The sequence below is a fragment of the Achroia grisella genome, unplaced genomic scaffold, assembly GCF_030625045.1.
Source record: "Achroia grisella isolate CSIRO2021 unplaced genomic scaffold, CSIRO_AGI_Agris_v1 utg821, whole genome shotgun sequence".
In the NCBI taxonomy this organism is placed as follows: domain Eukaryota; kingdom Metazoa; phylum Arthropoda; class Insecta; order Lepidoptera; family Pyralidae; genus Achroia; species Achroia grisella.
The window spans coordinates 2139396-2160227 of record NW_026713035.1 but is presented as its reverse complement, the minus strand read 5'-3'; the positions used below and the strand labels follow the sequence as shown (position 1 = coordinate 2160227).

At 30.5% G+C, this 20832-nt stretch overlaps 1 protein-coding gene across 2 annotated transcripts in view; it reads right to left on the bottom strand.

Moving 5' to 3' along the window:
- LOC131852059 (tektin-B1-like) overlaps positions 1-20832 on the bottom strand; it is a 63384-nt gene that overhangs the window by 1667 nt on the left and 40885 nt on the right. The window contains exons 1-6 of one of the 2 annotated variants that reach the window (XM_059202655.1): positions 8432-8570; positions 5310-5434; positions 4697-4913; positions 3938-4152; positions 1802-2024; positions 264-487 (exon numbers count right to left, since the gene is read on the bottom strand). In XM_059202655.1, coding sequence (XP_059058638.1) covers positions 264-487; positions 1802-2024; positions 3938-4152; positions 4697-4913; positions 5310-5434; positions 8432-8512 — 1085 coding nt within the window. In that variant the 5' untranslated portion in view covers positions 8513-8570. Of the gene's footprint in view, positions 1-263; positions 488-1801; positions 2025-3937; positions 4153-4696; positions 4914-5309; positions 5435-8431; positions 8571-20832 lie in introns of those variants that run through there. The other variant, XM_059202656.1, reaches the window with a different exon arrangement.

Sequence of the window (20832 nt, the reverse complement as noted above, 5' to 3'; positions counted from 1 at the left end):
TATCCAGTTGCTCGAATTTGTTATTCGAATTCTCGTATAATGCAAACACTTGTATTCGTCAGCATGATTGATTGTATATGGACTGGCTGTTTTCTATATATATAAAATGAATATATAACAAAAAAGTCACTAAAAGTACAAACCAGATTTTTACGCGTTTATTATCCATCTATAGAGCTTGTTTAGAGGACTCTTTATAATTCGTAAATTAATTGAAGTACCCATGCGTAGCTAGGGTAATATAATAATAAAACGTTAATTACTTAGCGCAGTCCCGCTTATCCTGCAACTGTCGGATAGTCTCTCTGAGATTTCGGACTTCCTCCTTCAGACCTATATCGGCTTCATCACCAGCTAGCTCAATGCCGGGTCTGTATCCACGGGTTTCTAAGCGGGTCTCCGCCACTTTCAGCGCGTTAACCTTGTCAGCGAATTGTTCACCTATTGTTTTTAATTCAGTATTCAGCTTGTCCATGTTTTCTTCCATCTGTTAAATTAAATACAATAAAATAGTATATTGAATATACTAGGGGGATGGCGATGGTTAATAGTGTAGATTTAAGACTCCAAATGCTAGAAATGTTTCCTGTCTGTTTGACCTCGACACGGTTCCCCATACAACAATTGTTCATAGTTCATTCAGTCAGTTACCCCATTGTGCCATATTCCTCCTGAATTTGACACGATGGGGTAACTGACCCGACCTCATGCCTCATGCCTCATCACCTTATCTTATCATTCTTCACTGGTACCACTTAAAACAATATATGTATACTAATTGACTGTCATAATTTAATATATTTCACACCATAATTCATTACGATACGAATATTATAAGGGGGTTTAATAATGGGGGCCCCTAAACCCTATTACTAATAATTCCACCCGCCCCTTATGGTAAAACTTTTTGGTTATTTATTTAAATGGGATTAAAAATTATTTTTAATTACTATGGATTTGATAAGACATTGTAAATAACGATATTAATTCGAAAATTCGAACAAGTGTAAGTTTTTAGGTAGTTACCTACTAAAAATAGCACGAGTCTGAAAGTGGTGGCCCTTGGAACAGGATACGAGGCTACTTCCGAGTCAGCCATTATACTATCATTATGATATTAATATTTAATTATATGACTTGAAATCTTGACTAGCGTAAATACACATAATGTCGGATAAGTATTTTTCCCACAATTTATTATGTTGCATAAATAGTTAATCTATTTACGCAACATAAGAAAGAAGTTTGAGATTAAACTCACACGCTCATGGGAAAGTGAGTTCGTATGGTTGTTACCTATTTACAACTGAACAGCTGAAGTATGCGAAGGGTATTTGACATGCATAGGTATAGATGTAACACGAGGACGCACATAGACTTCCAGACACTGACACTGACAGATCTTTTACCTCTATTATAATAAAAGTTACCGTTAGCCGTTAGAACTAACGGGTAAGAAATAAAACTTCTATACAATACAACATTTTTTTTTAAACATATACATTTTAATTTTGATAAGAATAGGATTATAAGAAAATCACGGGAACGTTTTGTTTATTATAGTGTTCCCAATATTTAAGTAGTGTTACAAACGCCATGATCATGGGTTATATCCTGTGTATGTTAATAATAATAAATAAAACGTGGTAAGTTGCCGTGTTTTTCTTAATTTCATAAATCAATCGTACATTTTTAAAAATGATAAGAGTCATTATTATACGTAAATTAATACACAAGTAATGAAATAAATTAATACATATCTTGTAAAATTGTATAATTATCTAGTATAAATAACCGTTACCTTCATTTTTTGCCATTCCAACTCATTCCTCGCTCTTTGCGTATCATATATACGTCTGCGTAGCATATAATTGGTAACATCAGTTTGTGCCCGAAGAGCGTTCCTTGCTCGTCCTCTCGCTACAAAGAGAGCTTCACGCAAACGCAACGTGTCTTGCAACTCATCCATTGCCATTTTCTTTATGGATTCGCATTTCTCAAGCCATTGGTTATATGTTATCATTCTAAAAAATTTTATCAAAAATTTACTGACGGTAAAAATTCAGAGTAGGAATACAAAAATTTATTCTTATCTAGAAAATATTCATGGAACAATGATTTAAAAATATAAAAGACGTATAGGAACATTGAAACCAATGACACTTATTCCTAATTTCTATTTGTGTACTCTTTACTTTTAAAATGTAGAAAAGGATCAGTAAAAATCACCCCTTGGGTGATTATGATAGATAGTACCTAACATATTTTCATTATATTTAAAATTTTAGGATAGGCGTAGGTTTTATTTGCTTTTATAGTAAAGTAAAGATTTTAAGTAAACTGTCTGAGGTCGAATCTAAATTATCTTTTTATTTTGTACTGTAAAATGTACTGAATTGTGACTGAGTTGCTTTGCGGCTGAAATAGGTGGGACAGAGGTACCTACGTAGATGATTTTTTGCAAAGATAACTAATTATATCCCTATTTTTACATGCAAAAAATTGGGATTAAATTAATAAATCAATTCCATTATATTTTAATCTATCCATCTCTATAATTAGAAATGTATTTGGAGAGTAACATTAACGTTAACCATTATCACTTAACTGGGTGTAAAATGCAGAACTCTACACTATGATTCCATTTTGTGATAATTTTATAATTTAACCGTAGTTCGAGAATATTCTCGGGCGAAATAGTCAATTATTTCACAATTTAACTATCACCGCTTTTATTCGAGTACTACATATGAGTACGGTATATAAAATAATGCATATTAGAGGAAAGGATAGTCGGATAGGGATTAATAGCTCTATTGTTAAAAATATCATAATCATTATCATTCTACCTGGTCGATCTCTACGCGGTCTCTCTAGAAACCTTCGTGATAAATTCCTGTTGATAATATTTCTGATAAGGACAGGATCCTGAACTGACTTAATTTAATTCTCATTACATCATCTTACACTGGTTCCCCATGTACCGTTATCAGATGTGAGTGAAAAAAATTGTCAACACACTTAGCTAATGCCGGTGTACTATATATATAAAGATCTGTATCTTAAAATAATAAACCACTCTTAAAGTATATTGAGGAGAGCAGGTGTACTCAATGTGAATTTGATTGCATTAAAGAAAATGGAGTGTCGAAAAACTTCCGTCGACTTAACTAACTTTTCATAACAACAATATATAACAAAATGTTTATTTGCAGACGACAGCTTACTCATTTAGGCTTTTATGTATAATATAATGGCAGTTTAGAAACTTATACTGCTTTGCCAATGAGTGGTACATTAGAAAAACATATGACTACTCCAAAACAGGAGCGAAGGAAAAACATATATTTATCATGGACTTAAGATCTATTATAGCTGTAAAACGCATTTTTAAATTTTGACTATTAGACAAATACATTGTTTATTAGTTTTATAAACAATACTCCAACCTATTAATATTTGTTTTACTTCTTTTTGCCTTTTATACAGCACCTTACGTTTTATAATTTATAATGAGAGGCAGGAAGTTTTCATTTTTCTATAACCAGTATACAATAAAAATAATGTCATAGAATAAAATTATTCCTACTTACTATAGTATATCTATGTACTTCAAGAGTAACATATTTTTTCAGTCAACCACCATAGTCCCTTGCGTTAATAGAAATTTTTTATCACGTTTAAAAAAAATGTGGGATAACCTCCTTAATTTATGGCCTGTTTGTCATAATCTTGTTGGCACACAGTCTAATAATTATGTTATTTAATTGCCCGTGTATTTACTATTTTTAAATATTTATACCCTTGTTCGTTTTTCTAAAATCAGCGCCGTATTAAAATTGCACAAGAAACTAATAATTTATAAATCCGGAAAGTTCGAGAGTTGGTTAATATCGAATTAAATATTAAACTGGAACATTTAAAATCTTGAAAGTACCTTTTCGGATTCTTCAACGAATCAGTTTTGTACGTGATGTTGGCGCAATCCTTGTCCAAATTGAGCATGTCTTTGTCGATTTGCAGAGCTTCGTTTTTGTCATTCAAGTCTAGTTGGAGTTTGAATTTAACCACTTCCAACTTGTTAATCTTCTCCCACGCTGATTGACATCGGTCAATTAACATTTTCTTGTTACTTTCCGTTACGCATAACTCCTGGGAAAAAATTTTTGTACAATTAAGGTGTTTCAGTAACAAATATCCTAATACATTTACCATTTATAATTATGACTATTGACTGAATTATTACTTTACTAATATAGTTAATTAATATAATCTGGTTTTATCACGATAATTTTTACGGTAAATAAAGGTTATATTATTATTCACCTTTCTAGACGTTTCGACTAAATTACACTAATCGTACAAGAAAATAGAAAATGATAGAAAACACGCGACAGAAATAATAAAAACCTCAATCAACCGGAAAGATGGCTTAAAGTTATCTTCTGAGTGGAAACTATTGACAAATAAGTTCAAAGTTCTATAATATCGGTCAATTAGTGTATGGATACCGTGAGTGTTATGTCGGGATTTTTGTTAGATAATTTAGTGTATCGCTGTACGCTAGAGAGTTTGTGATCATGGCTAGTGCAAACGACATGAGAAATAAATACCTTTCTTTACCATAAAATTAATATAAACGAGATATGACCAGATTAACTCGAATAATAAGTTAAAAAAGGACTAGGGTTATTACTTTTTTCAGCTCAGTATCAGCAAGGTCGTAAGTCAACTCTGTACTTCTTCTCCCATCTCTATTTGATAAACATTCAGAACAGACTAGAAGAGGCATATTTAGTAGCTCCAATTCTCTTTCAGTAGAAGCCTTTTCTTCTTTCAGGGCCGCCATCTCTCTGTCTAAGCGTTCGAGAAGCTCTTGTAGTGTTGACTTCCATTGTTCAATTTCATAGATTCTGTGGCATACAATCATTATTAATTAATTAATAACATACCTAATATACATATAATACACATGTTCACTTACAAGTTGAAATAAATGAATAATTGTGGTAAATAAGGATCCGGAAATTATCAATGTATTATGTATGAAAACGACTACAAAAATCATAACTATAATTAAATAATTAATTTTAACATATAAACTTGTATATTTAATAATAGTAAGCTAGGATTTTATTAATATTTTTAATACAATAGGTAAGTTATGGTTATACAAATCCATAAATTAATTTAATCAAAACCTTTCAAATAAAATTATTAATTATAAAAATATTCAGATTTTGAAAGGAATTCAAGTGTTATTTACACCGAAAAGCAATACGATTGAATATAGTAAAACACTAGTATACCTTGCTCTAAGTCGATTGTTGTTATGGTAGCTATCCCAGTCGGTCTTGATCCGAGTTTCATTCCGGAGTTGTTGGGCAGAGTAACGTAGATCAAATGCATCTGCTCTTCTAGTATCCGACGTTACCTGTTGATAAGATGAGAATTGTTATTGGATATTGGTTTTAAACTTGAAACACTGGCTCTACAGAATAAGGTACAATTTTCATTAATTAGCTTTTTGTTTAATACATATAACATGGTATTATCCTATTTTAGATTATAAAGACTCTAGAAAAAGCATTATCCATTTCCTACATAAATTAGTCATCCATCCTTAGTTGTCTTTGTTTTTTACTTTTACTTTTTAATAATTAAAGATTAAAATTTTTGGCCTTTATTAGATTTTAGATATTACTATATTACTTTGCTAGCAATGTATTATATTTGTTTATGTTTAATATGTGTGCATTCTGGTTACTTTCTACTGAAAAAGTCATAGCGAGTTAATCTAACTGATTTCTACGGGAGCAACATCATTATATGGAATATGTGGTCATTCCTCAGACTGTGTATAAATACAATTAAAAAGTACCTGTACAGCAATAATGTATTCGTTTGTATTAAATTCTACATATAGATGGGTATTCTTTTCTATAAAATTAAATACAAATAGAAAGTACCTTATCGAAATCACTATAATACCGACCCGAGTGTTGTTAGTTACTAGTATTTTGTGAACTGAATAAGTATTGCCATTTTGAGAGTAAATGGTAACAGTATCTTTAAGACATTTCGAGGATATTGGCCGTTTCTTCGGCGAAGCGGCGTATTGGAAAACGTTGATTTTTAATATTATTAAGTACGCGTTCTATCTATAATATAACAATGAATGTATGTATATTTGTCCTCTATGTGGTTTTAAACAACTGATCAGATTATAATAACACTTCATTTGAGAAAACATGAGTTTTTGAAAATATAACAATCCTAATGTTTTAATTTGTGTTCAATAAAGAGATAAAGAGTTAATAAAGAGATATATATTTTGTACTACAAATTGTTAAAGAGTAATTTCATATTATACATCAACTTTTATATGATATTGCATGCCGGTTAGAGACAGTTTACAAATAGTATAGATAAATTAAAGTTAATTTTATTCTAATTAAACAATTCAAATGAAGTAGTAATTCTTTATTATTTTCTAGAACATTCAAACAATGTATTTGACGTTCCACTAGAGTCGAAATCGTTCGAATGAATATTTACGATGCAGTATTTGAATAAAATTTACATCCACTGCAAAAGACAATGTTATTCAAAGATATCAAAACGAACTGTGCATTTTGTATACCCCGCTTACAACGTAATGTATGTATTTGCTTGGTCGTTTTTACTCCTACGAGTAATTGACAAGCAGAAATTTGTAGCTATACAACGTAATATTACTTTGAAGGAAGGAAATAGAGTTCGCATCAATACAATCGACTTGTGGTTACAAATTGTAATAAATAATTTAATTATTATATCTATTTAACTTTATCAGAACAAATTTAATTTAAATTATAACATCTTATCTATAAAATAACTAATAAATCGTGAAGATATTTAGTTATAATAGTACTTATATTCATTTAGGAAATTGTTTAAACCCTCACGTGTTTGCTATAATATTTTACAGCAAACACAATATTGATGTGATAAAATATTTTAATATATGTATTTTTTGTTACATACGATATGATTATGTGGCAAATTACCATATTTATTACAGAGAACTTAATTAACGAAGCTTTTGATTTCAGTAATCTAACGACAGTATAAATCAACTAACTTTCTAGCGAAAGCAGAGTTTCCTAGTGTTAACTGTGCTTACAAATGTCCTTAGACGAGTTACGACTATGCCGTAGAATAAATTACAATATATGTAGAAAAATGGTAGGGATCCATTGTTCTTCTAATCCCACTAACATTGTAAATATGGAAGTTTGTGTATTTGGTTGTTTGTTACTCAAGCGTTAAAAGGTAAGGACGAATTTGAATTTTGATTTAATTTGAAGAACCTCGAATCACATCACATAACAGATAATGACAGCGTCACAAAATATAATATGAATGTCATGACTAAAAACTAGAAGTTAACAAAATAAAATGTCAATTAATTTATAAGACAGCACAATACAACGGAAGGGTATACAGTCATTAAATTTATAACCTATAGATGCCAAATACGTGTCAGAAATTACAAAAACTCGAACTGTCATTATTCAAAGCGGAAACTGTGACCAGAGTTTGGTGATATTCGAATCTTTCCACGATAGGCTTACCAGGCAATTTCGTGGACTCGGGAAGGCACATAAAACTTTTCTAATTTGCCAGCGAAATCAAGCCAGCTCGTAAAATTATTAGGGAACCATATCGGCTAGTGTTTATAATATTTTAAAGTAAATCTAATAGAATTTATTCTTTGACAACTAGTTATCACGATTTTCTCTTTTGAAAACTGGTTATGAAGTAGGTTGTTTTTTTTTTATATGACCGTAATAGCAAAAAAGGTGGTGATTAATTGATAGTAACACCTACAGCATCAAGGAAATAATAGCGTTGGGAAAATCATAGACGATGTTACCAAGTCGGTGGAACCGCTGGAACGATTTCTGAAAACTTAACACTTAGAGAACTTTGTACAGAGAAGTCGTTTGTTGTAGATACCTATCAGCTATTTCTTACAAAACTATGTACTGATTTGAATAGTATAAAATATAACACAGAAATTACAAAGTACGATGAAAAGCATCCGTGCCTATCATCGTACTTTGTCGTTCTTTAAAAAAAAAACAGACCGCATAGAACTTTATTATTAAATATTATAGTTTAAAAAAGTTCATAACAAAATAATACTTTTGTAAACACTATAATGCTGCTAGAGACGGCTGTGTTTTACAGTTTCACCCGATTAAATTAGAGGTAAGTGCTGAAGGTACTAACACGCAGAAAACTTATAGAGCTACTGATAGACCTACTGCTGCCTGACAAATAGGACTTCAATTTCAAGGCACAGCTAGTGGTTTAAGCCTCGAGACAGGCCATCTTAATTTCTATTCCTATTTGAACAAGGGTTAATTGAAAGTGAAAAATTTACCTGCAAGCCGTAAAGACGTGCATCCCAGTCCGATAAGCTTAAATGCGGCAAAGGTTTTTCAAATGTTACAACAGACTGCATTGTGAAGAAAATGTAATATTAAAAATTAAATAGAATGAAATACAGTTGATACATATAAAAAAATATGACAGTAATATTATTTTTAAATACATAATAAAGTTTTTGTTAAATTTGCCAGTGTTTTTTTTATTGGAAACTGCAGTATTTAGACCGATAAAATTGTACTGTAATAATCTAAAAAATATATATTACTTTTAATATTTTTAGATATGTAATACATAGACAAAAAGTAAAATATTGCTTATTGAATATATGAAATATAAGATTGAAAATAGTAATTAGAAGAAATTAAAACATTTAAATTCTTGCAAATTAATATACTTTTTAAAGATTGCAATAACTTTTGAAACCTGCAAATTAGGTATCATAAATTTACTTTGCCGTATTTATCTCAGTTGCTTAAATTCGTGTTTCCTTTGACAAAGTATAAAAGTGTTTACACAAATTATCACATACGACCGTGCCTATAAGCAAATAAAGTAGAATTATCTCTGTACAGTCAGCCGACGTTTGGCAGCGACAAAATGTCCTAGTTCATTTTACGGGTGTCACTGTCGTCGTTGTAATTTCTTCTATACTACAGTCATACAGAGCAGATTGGTTAAATTTTACCGCTCGATATAACTTTGTACTTCGCTGAATGGGCCCCAGGCGTGTATGTTTCAAAGATTTTATGTACAGAAGAGAGTGATGTCTGAATGTACACATTACATGAGCCTGTAAACATTTTATAAAGTGACAGTTTGAAGTAAGTTTCCATGTAATGTGGTTATTTGTTAACCGTTGTTGTCAGTGGTTGAAATTCGAACACAATTAATTTAAATTATAAGTTATGATATTGTTAATTCAAATTACTGCTACACTATTTTTTTATATTGAGATTTATATATGTATATTGTGCGAGTTGTATTTCACTAATAACTAGTATATACATTGTAATAAATAAATTCATTCTGATTATGTTTGACATTAAGTAATAATGTAGATAATAATACTATTGAAGACAAAAAATATTAACGTATTCTCCTTTTGACCATAATCTTTAAAAATAAACAAAAGAGTATATGTACATGCATGTGTGTATCAAATACATGTGTAATGTTTTATAATGATATAATGTGTTTTTTATGCATAATTTTGATTTTTATTTGCGAAATTTGATACTCCTCCATCCACGCATATTTCGTATAAAGGGGTACAAAGATTGAGCTTCATTATTACTATATAGATAACGTTTTACAATGTAAATAGAATAATAGATGAGTGATAAAAGTCTACACATTAAATTAAAATTATCCATAAACAAGTAATAAACACAAATTTTCCCGTAAGAAAATAATTAAGCAATCTATGATTATGTTCTTTTTTTAATAAATGAAAATACACCGGGTATTTTCATTTATTAAAAAAACATATTAATGACCATCCGTGTCAATATAAGTGTGAACTTAAAACCAAAAATGGGCTAAACTATATAATAAATTTTCATCTGGAGCTCGTTATGCGAGTTACACTATCAGTGAATATGAGAGACCAAATTTATCATTGATTCACTTCATTAAAGTCCTTAAATAGAAGAAAGAATATATAGAATTTTTTAGTATAAAAATATATTTATAATTGTTCAGAGACTTACGTTTTTATTTTAATATAAAAATCTTAATCCGAAAATACATTCATTAAATTAACGTTGTCAGTCGAAAGAAATTTTATTATGACGTGAGATTAAGCATTGTCATATATAGAATTTTATCTTAAATTTATACCCTAAGGCATTGCCTGAGCCTGATAGTGGACTAAAAGATTAATGATCTTATAAAATTCTTATAAGATGAAAATACGTTCTTATCACCAAAACTTTTAAATTCTATATAGGCACATATAATAAAAATGTAACTCATCGCTATCTTTACAGGGAAAATAATGAAAAAACTATTATTTGTTAACTTTAATAGCATAAACTTAAAAGACATTTTTTATTATAAATTCCCGAATGGCACTAGTGCATTGTGATCAATTCCTTAAAATGGTGTTAATTTTATAGAATCGGATTAGAATAAATAAAAAGTTCAACTAATGGTAAGTTGCGGGATCAACTACATATTTTGGTACTAATAATAATTTTCGAACAAAGTAAAATAAAAAAAAGAACACCATTTTTACTATAGTGATACTTTTATAGAATAAACGTTGTAAATTATGTGAGTAATACAAAAACGTAATACAAAAAAACACTTTTTAATATAGTGCATTAAGACTACACCTACGTTCAAAGGCACTGTATATAATTTTCTTTATGCAATTTTGAAATTCCTTGGCTTGTTGCAAACTTGTTAATATTGCAAGGAAACCAAGTACTGTAATAATTTTGCTTCTTAAGTTTTGCATTTGCGACTCCATGCTATTATAGTGTTGGAATTTATTATTTCATTCCTCTGTATTACACTAGCGAATGATATGGAGATTCATATTCAACGCGCAAAATAATGAAACTTTTTTCATAACCTAAGTTATATATACATATTATAAAACAAAGTCCTCCACCGAGTCTGTCTGTTTGGTTTTATATACCAATAGAATGATTTCTGACATACCTTGTGTATATTTCTAATTATAGTGTTTGTTAATCATTGTTTCCGTAAGGCGTTTAAGAATCTTGTTTATCGGCTTAATCTTGTTTAATATTTTATTCTTGTTTTATATATAGAATGGTCTTATTAGCTACCAGATTATACTATATTTATATACCCTTTATTATGACACCTGACCTTTCCACTTAATTAAATCTGATAACAAATCCCCTGAATTTTTTTTCACAACATAACGGAAAAACATTGCTATTAATAGCTGTTTTGTATTTTCAATGCCAACACTTGAAAACAAGGCCATTGTTACGACCTCCTGTTTACAAAATAGGACGGCAAACAGGCTATCCACAGAATTACAGTAGATTGGCCTACTTTCCCTATTACGTTAAAGTTTACGAATGCCCATACCCTGAAAATGCTTCGGCGTGCGTGACCATAAATCCTACTACTATTTCCTTGCTGATATGTTTTGGACGCTTGCCAGTGTCGTCCGCGCAGACAATGGGGGGAGACCTTTAATTTTTTCGTCTCCATTCGAGGCAACGGAATCAGATTTATTCTGTATTTACATGAGGAACAATCAGATAATATAAGTTAAATTATTCTTGAACATTGTTTCGATTATAACGACCACAATTTTATTTATCTCGCTAAAGATGCTGTTCCTATAAAAATCTAAGTAATATTTATTTTTGCAATCGAACTAAAAATCTTATTTTGATATTTACTAAAAGAAAAAAGGGTTTTGTCTGTCCACAATTCGGAGTTTTACGGTCCTATCTTGATAAATGCTTGATGGTTCACTCAGCCTATCACATTGCGTCCCTTCATAACATTATAGTCGTATCTTGATCATATTATTTGTACGTCCTTGGAAGCAGTGTCCCTAGTGAATATTAGGTACAGTATATGGATGATCATGTTTTATTTCAGAAAATTTCAATGTTATATGTAGTCATTGGTGAAAGGTTTAAAAATTATATATTAAAATATTTTGGTAAAAATTGGAATAACATAGTACTGTTATCTCAACTAGTGTAGTATGTATTGACAAATATACTAGCTGACCCGGCGAACTTCGTATCGCCTAACTGTCGATTCTTTATTTTTTAGTTTATTTAATACTTATTCTGCTATTTGGGCCGTCGGGTCGAAAATTATAAAACAACTAAAATTACATTAATAGTCAGTAAAAAAATACAATTTCACTTTCTTTTTAATATGGTGTCGACTTATTATATTTTATTTTTACTTATTCGAAATTATTAAAAATTAAGTTTAAATTTATTTTTATTGTAGTACTTTATGTTACATGATATTGTTTAGGTGCATAATGGCAACTTCATCAATAGTAGGTGCATTAAAATGTTCTGCTAGTTGCCCCACATGAGTTTTATCAGCTCTAATAACAAATGTGATTATCAGGCGGCATCATATCTTTAAATAATATAATCAATTGATTGTGTTGATGAAAGTGATATAAGTTTTATAACTATTCAATTATTGACCATTTCACTTAATTGTTATGTGACAATGTAGATTGATTTCTTGTGGAGAATTGCCTTGCTTTGTAGTCGTTATCCGGCACTGGTAACAGAGAATTTCCCCTGTAATATTTTTGACTTTCTATCTAGAGTGTATTGTAAAAAAATATATAAAATCCAATCCAAATAAAATCATTTGAAGGCGGTTGTTGTATTGTTGAATATTGTTTAAAAAGTATATGGAGTCTGTTCCAGTTCCTAAAACCAATGAGTACAATAGCTCTGGAGGTGGAAGCAATGGTATCAATTTCACGTTTCCATTTGCAACAAAATTCGTTAGTTTTATTTTTGTATTTCAGTGCCTAACAATATGGCAATGAGTTCATAGGTCCAATAGTACACACACAGATACTGTAATCAACCTATCGCTAAAGAAAGCAGCTCGATTCAAACTTGCAACATTATTAGTCGAATGTCACGCTACACGGGTGTGTCTTACCCGAATTTTTTCATGTTCATTGCTATTTTTATGTTCCTGGGCAGTACGATTAGATGAGATTGGTTGCATTTCGGGCTCTTCTGTCTAAATATTCTCGCCGCATTATTAATGGAACTTGCAGACCTTAGACTTGACTGTTGAACATTATGGAGGCATATCTTATAAGAGGCTTGTCGAGTATAAATGAGTTACAATCACACAACACTGTTAAAATTAATGCTTTTTAGATTTGTAGTAATATTATAAATGCACATCAATGAGACATTTACATTTCAAGTGACATTTTATTACTGACAACATGTTTTTGACTAATATTGACACATGCCTTCCCGGAACCTCTCCACTTACACTTGGACTTTATTATATGGTATTAAAGTTCAAATTAACTTTTAAATATCATTACGAGTCGTTTGTATGGGATTCTTCCCGGAACCTCTCCACTAATATTTGAACTTTATGGTATGGTATTAAAGTTCAAATTGACTTTTAAGTATCATTAAGAATTTTTGTATTTGGATTACAGAAAAGTGTTGTTTTTAGGCATTTTTAGGCAATTTTTAAAATTTTTCTCTCCGTAAGAACCATCCTCGTACCTCAAGGAATATTTTAAAAAATAATTATCGAAATCGGTTCAGTAGTTTTCGAGATTACGCTTACCAACACATTTAGCGATTCATTTTTATATTATAGATAAAGCTTTCAGTAAAACTATCTGTCACGAAAATCTAATAGAGACGAATAAGAAAAAAAATTATTATTTTAACAATCTAAGAAGTATATTACTCAACGAAATATATATATATATTTTAATAACACGGAAATGGACTATTATTTTCTTAATTTCATAATGTTTAATTAATTTTGTGATATTTTTTTAGGCGGATTAACTTTAGATGTCTTTAAATGAACGGCTTTCCAAAAGACTACTCAACGTAAATGTCGTCTCACATCAAACTCAAAGGTGGCCCACAATGAGTAAGAATAAAAGAAACATTGTCAAAGTCATGTATTATCATAAAATCAATATCCAATATCGCATTTGAATACAACGTACACGTTTTGTATGTATAAGTCCCGTCGTATGTTTGTTCGTACCTTTCATCTCTTTTCAAAGGGAAGTAAACACCTTGACATGGCATTTCATTATACGGCGAGCTTTGTTTCTGTATGCGAATCATCTAGAATGTTTCTTGTTTATTCTTGCGAATGAGATTATCTTTTATGTGCCTAAGTATTTTATTTAGTAGCTCTTATCCACGACGTGGTAACCCATTCACTGACTGGAAACTTTGCCGTTTCTCGAGACGAAAGTAGACTTGTTCAGTCTTTTTAGTGCACAATATATTTATTATGTGCTAGGCCAACATTTTTAAAGAAATTAAATGTTTATTTAATTGGTTTCTTTGGCAGTGAAGAGTTATAGATTGTATTAAATCTAAAAATTAAATTATACCAAATTGATACGTTTCTGTTTTGTAGCATCTGTATCTATCCATGTTTATAAGCCAATGGTATAACTTTTATTAGGTAGGCCGTCTGGGTGATACTCCATTGGTTACAGAAATCAATTGATACTTAATCAGTCAGGAAGCCAGTATAGGCCATAGTGGCTACCCTCTGGCGATCACAGATTTGTCAATTTTGTACATACCTCTCAACCTATGTCTTCCTGAAATATTCCAATATTTACTGATATATTGGACATTCAAAATCGTGAAAGAATTTTAAACACTGGTCCCGTACTTATCGAATTTATTCAATACAAACATACAAGACATTCCTCTTTATAATAGGTATCCTCAGTTTAGATGTATTTTTATAAACATTTTGTTTGTCACCAAATGCTGTTTGCAATAACGAAAGATGGAATCAATAATAATATTTCCTAGGTTTGCAACACACCGTAATACAAAGAAGGTTTCTTGTTGTTTTTTCCTTTACACAGATTTGAATAGGATTTCACTCACAAATTCTTCTAATACAAATATAACACCTGTATTTACATATCTGCCTTTTGATATCTGCAAAAAATACAAGAATTTCCTTGCCTGCATTAAATTTAGATTCCCTACGAAATCCTACCTGCCTGAGGGGTTCGTAAATTTACCTCGTCGGCGCGGCGGTACTGGAGGCAAGAGAGAGATATATAATGCACAAGTACGATATTATAGGTCTGTATAATGCATCCCACGAGGAAAATACACTGAACTCGAACTAATTGCAGCATTATTGAAACTGTCATACGGTAGGAAGGCTCCCAAAACTTAAATCCTATAATTAGACGCTGCAAATTTATACCAGTAAACACCTTAAGCGCTATTTTAATAAGACCTGTCGGTGTACCTAGGGAGGTAATTCCGATTCAGTGGTATTAGATTTATTTATTTATTATTTATACACTACAGTAAAGTATTATTCAATCTGTATATTCTATGTATATATATATATACACATATATTCTAGTGGTGATTGAATACTGGTGATTCAAAAACTAATTGAAATTGTTATATATTTATTCTTTAAATAACAGTATAATGATGGATTAGTACAGTACCTACCCCTAGTAAGAGATCTGTTTAGTTTAAAAGTAAAAGCACGTTAATATACAGGATTCCTAATTTGCTAATTTTCTAGCACAATAATTAATAATTTAGTAAATTTATATACTTCCGATATTAACTTCGAGCATCTACATACTCAACATCTATATATATATAATATATATATAAGTAAAACAAAAATTTACTAATCGCTATCTCTATATGTAAGAAAAATAGATGTTAAGGAAGTTTTTCAATGTAATAGAATTGAAAATAATGACTGTTAGAATATCAGTCTGTGCGCTTGTGCATGGTAATCACAGCAATGGCTTAATATATTTTGTTGCAGCCATTACTAATGTATTGTGACTTCATATAAAATCTTAAATTAATTTTTATCCAATCGGATTAAAAAAGAGCGTGAACATGTCAAGTTTGAACGGAGGCCTTAAACGGTTTGTCAATTTAGATATTCAACCTTCTGTGTAATTAACAAGGTTTTAATTACCTTACATTTCCATTCCGTTTTAATTTATATCTGCTTGCTTGTTCATTTGCAATGATTCAAAGCAATTACTGATGTGCAGATATCACTACAATGATTGTAACTATTATTAATATTACCTTGTGTGTTTAACAGCTTCCGCATGAAGCTGAAACAAACAATTTTATTATACGTAGGTATTACTAACTTGTATAAACATTCACAGGTTACATGTCAACAAAAGTCAAATTGATTGAAATGACAAAATCACGCAACACTGAGATGTTAATTTTGTTTTTGACAGTCTATCGTTGCTATATTCGTTTTTGGTGACATGTAATAAAAATAAGGAAAACCCTTAAATAATTTAATATATATTATTACAAGAATTTTCCTTACATCTTTAGTAATATTAGAAATCACAAAATGTTTCTGTTCGGCTATCTCTCTATATGTTATGTTTTTACAAATAAATGTCTGAACAGATCTTAATGAAATTTAACATGAAGATAGAAAGTATTATTTTGCTTATTTTAATAATAAAAAGTTATATTCTATGATAATACTTAGTACAATGGTAATAATATAATTCACTTAATACTCACTGAATGTTGCTGATAATGTGGTATGCAAACGAACAAAGTCAAGTGTATTATTTAGTTTCTCATGTTTTCCAAAATATATAGACTACTTAACTCATAAATGACAGTAACTCGAGCCCACGAGCTACCGAGCCTCATAAGTAATGCAATTATAAATTAATGTACGTAAATGAGCATTAAAACTGCCAAGGAAGCTCTTAGTCTCGACGCTTGATAATATATTCACCGACCAGCTACTCCTTTTTATAGCATTATTAAGGTGTTACAATAAAACATGGTACAGCTAGGAAATTTAATAGACACGTCTCGTTTGAGATGACTTTTATCTATGTCAATCTGTATTATTCCAGTCATTTAGATGATTATTTTTAAGTATGGAGGGTAAACGAGCTTGAGGCATACCTGATGGCCTCTACTGAACACCCGCAACACCAGGAGAGGCCTCTCCTCTCCTAGGGGATTGCTAGCAATGTACCATGTCAGTTTGACCTCCACGCGTTTCCTTCTAGAAACTACCGTAATAATTTCCTGAGGAATTTGCCACTATGGGCTCACAGAGCTGACCTCAGATTCATCTTATTATCCTCCACTGGTGCCCTGCCAGTATAAACCGTTAGCGCATCATACCATTACCATCCATAAAAACACCAGGAGAGGCTGGATGGAACGGATTGTATATTAATTATTATGCTAGTCTATGAAAAAAAACACCGAAATTGCAGGTGCAACCTCTTTGATTGTACGCATGAAATACATGAGTACGAAATACAGGATTAAACGGGTCGCATACGCTATTTATACAAGAAAATATAATATTTTATATAATATATAAACTTTTATAACTCAGTTTTAATATATTTAAAATACAGCGTGGGTGACTTCCTACTGAATAGAGCAACTAAAAGGTACATGAAAATAAATTATAAATGCAAACAATTTCACTTCATTATAGTGAATTCCGAGAATTCAGTAATGAACAATCTAATTATTGAAGGTGGCTGGAAATGTAATAGTAAAACAATACACGACTTTATTCAATCTAATTATATTTTATTAACTAAACTTTTTAAAAAGACGTTGAATAAAAGGCATTGTAATGCAAAGTATAAATTTAAATAATAATATAATTTTGTTCTTGAGCATTGTATTCAATCCACCAACTTCCTTTACGCTTCCAGATTAGACGATTTCTAATTTCTGTAATACGCTACACGACTGAATTAGGTATTTCAGTTTAGTTATTCATTCTAAATAATAAGACCTAGTGATAATTAGAGTTAATACGTTAATAAGTTTCATAGTTTGAGTAATTTTTAATAAACTTTACTCAAAGCGAAATAGAAAAAAATGTTAAATGTATTATATTTTTCAACGTCAAAGGAAAAGCACTGTCAAAGAAATTTTTCGTAGATTAAATTTATTTTTATATTATATTATTTTATTTTACCTAGATTATATAAAGATTAACGATCACCTATGAACGTTGTAACCTATTTCAGAAACTGGGATGTCAAATTGTATGATTTTCTCTACCTATTCCAATATACACGCCCTCTTTGGCTAGAGATTAGCGATTATCATTGAGATCTTACTTTTGTGCACTGCCGTTATAAAAACATTGCTGGTGAATATGGATGGACAAACAAAAACCTTGTCCATATTATTAATTCCATCCAAAATTTTATAATGAGTCAAAACGATGACCATATTAATCCAAAAGTGTATACAGTGGCTGAGAAGAAGACATATAATAGTATATTGAGAACGAAATATGGAAAGTATCTAATAATGATATTTAATAATCCATTTCAAAAATATACTATTTTGAAAAAAAATTCTTGCTTTTCTCCCATTATTTGGGATCGACACAGTAAGTTGTTTTCTTCCAATGGACCCTATATCAGTTTCCGTGTATAAAGTATATACCTTTGAGGTATATTTTTTGTACAGTAACACAAATAATCATTACTTATTTACAAAGGTTCCAAAAAAGTATAGGAAAGTAAAAAAGATGTCCTCATTAATTATATTAGCCAAATTTATTGAGAAATTTACTAACATATTATTTTCAGTTCTTATTTAGGTCAAGCTCGAGTTCTAATTACCGCAAAGTTTTAATGAAACGTTGAGTAATGTCTAATAATTACTGGGTTAATTGGTGTGAAGGTGTTTCATTTTCAATATGGAAATTGAGAGAAGAAATTCGATATAATCTTTATAACAATAATGTTTGTTCTTCTTACATAATACCTATAAAAATTCTAAAAATAAACTGTGCATTTAAATACTAAATAGGTTACAAAATAACTTAAAACGTAAGAGAAAACATACAAGTACTTGTAAAAAATGAACAATCGTTTGATGTTGAAGTGTTTCATTGCTACTGGATCATAATGTGAAATTTATTTGTGGCCCTAAAGGGTTTGGGCATATTGAGGGATTTTAAATTGAGTTGTTCGTTTCGGTCGATAGGGCAGAGACTTCATGCTTCGGTGCTTTTTCATGTTGTTATCCAATATCGATAAAAATATGCATTGGTAATATAACGTTATTTTTCAAATTCAAATTCGAAAGCACTTATTTTGTTAGGGTATATTAGCCTCTTATACTCGTTCATTTCTTTATTGTTCATACCAGTTCAGCTGACTGGGTGAGTTAAAGAAGAAAGGGGAATCTTATATACATAGGTATATGTATATATATTATACCTAATATCGTGCATAATTTCGTGAAAAAACGTGTTGAATTTTCGTGTGGATTACTATCCTTACTGTGTGAAACAGTTTTATAAGTTTTGATGGCCTTGGTGGTCTAGTGGTCCGCATGGTCCGGGTTCGATTCCTCGCACGGTATAAACATTTGTATTTATGAGTATGATTGTTTGTATCTGTCTGGGTGTTTTATATGTAAATTATGTATGTACTTATCTAAGTATTCTATCAGTTGTCTAGTACCTACCCATAACATAAGCTCTGCTTAGCTTGGGACTATATGGCGTTGTGTGTATTGTCCAATGATATTATAATATTATTATTATGAAGTTACAAGCTATTCATCATTAGTAATAAAATAAGTAATAACGTTTAAAAAAGCTTATACAAATTAAGCCTACCTGATTTAAGTTATGGCCTATAGGAACATTAATTAATATGAGATTTATTATCGTTATTTCACGCGCTTTAATCTCCGACCAATTTAATGAGAAAAGGTCTGATATACTTTATTTAAAATCCACATTGCAAACTAGTACCTGTCAAATTAATGACCAGAGTAGGGCGTGTATGGTCAGAGTAGTGCTCTATGAACATTTATCATTGTTTTTATGTAGCGCAGTACGTTTTGAACGCTAATGGAATAAAGAATTGTTTTGTGACCGAAAATAATATATAATAGGAACAGCGTAGAAAGCCATTCTTCAGTCAGATTGGGGCGTGACCGTAACATTATTTACGTGATACGACTTCACCTTAACATAGTTTCATTTTGGCCTTTCACATAATTATTATGTCCAATGAAAACATAATACATTACTTTGCAGAATAAAAAAAACTTGTAGTGAACTCATATATGTATATATATAATAAGTTATTAAACTTACGTAAGTCAGGGTGTTTTTTGACATTTCAAACAATTACGACACTCTGATGCTGTGACTATGGTTGTGTATTGGGTACTCAACTTTAAAGTTTTAACCGTAAAATCGATAAGATTCACATCCCATCACGTTGCCATTATTGAGGTCTATACGATGTTGTAATTGCTCTGTAAAACAAAATAGTATATAGTATAATAGTAATAATAGCTTATGAGATAATCTGCAGGATTCAGAATCCATACAAGTATCCTTGCATATAAACGAGGTGTTTATATACAAAGATACTTGTATGTACTACACTAAACCAAAAGTAAAACGAAAATCCTGCTTTTCATTAAAATTTCTTCCCAAAGTGATCTCGCGATGGCGTAGTACTGTATGAAGGTTTTGGAAATTATACTCAATTAGTTTTCAGTTTGCTTCTTTAGGAAAGTTGTTCTATATAATGATTACAACATACACATATATACAAGTACTATTTCATGAATCACTACCATTTGGTAGTTCTCTCTACGGCTCACTTATATG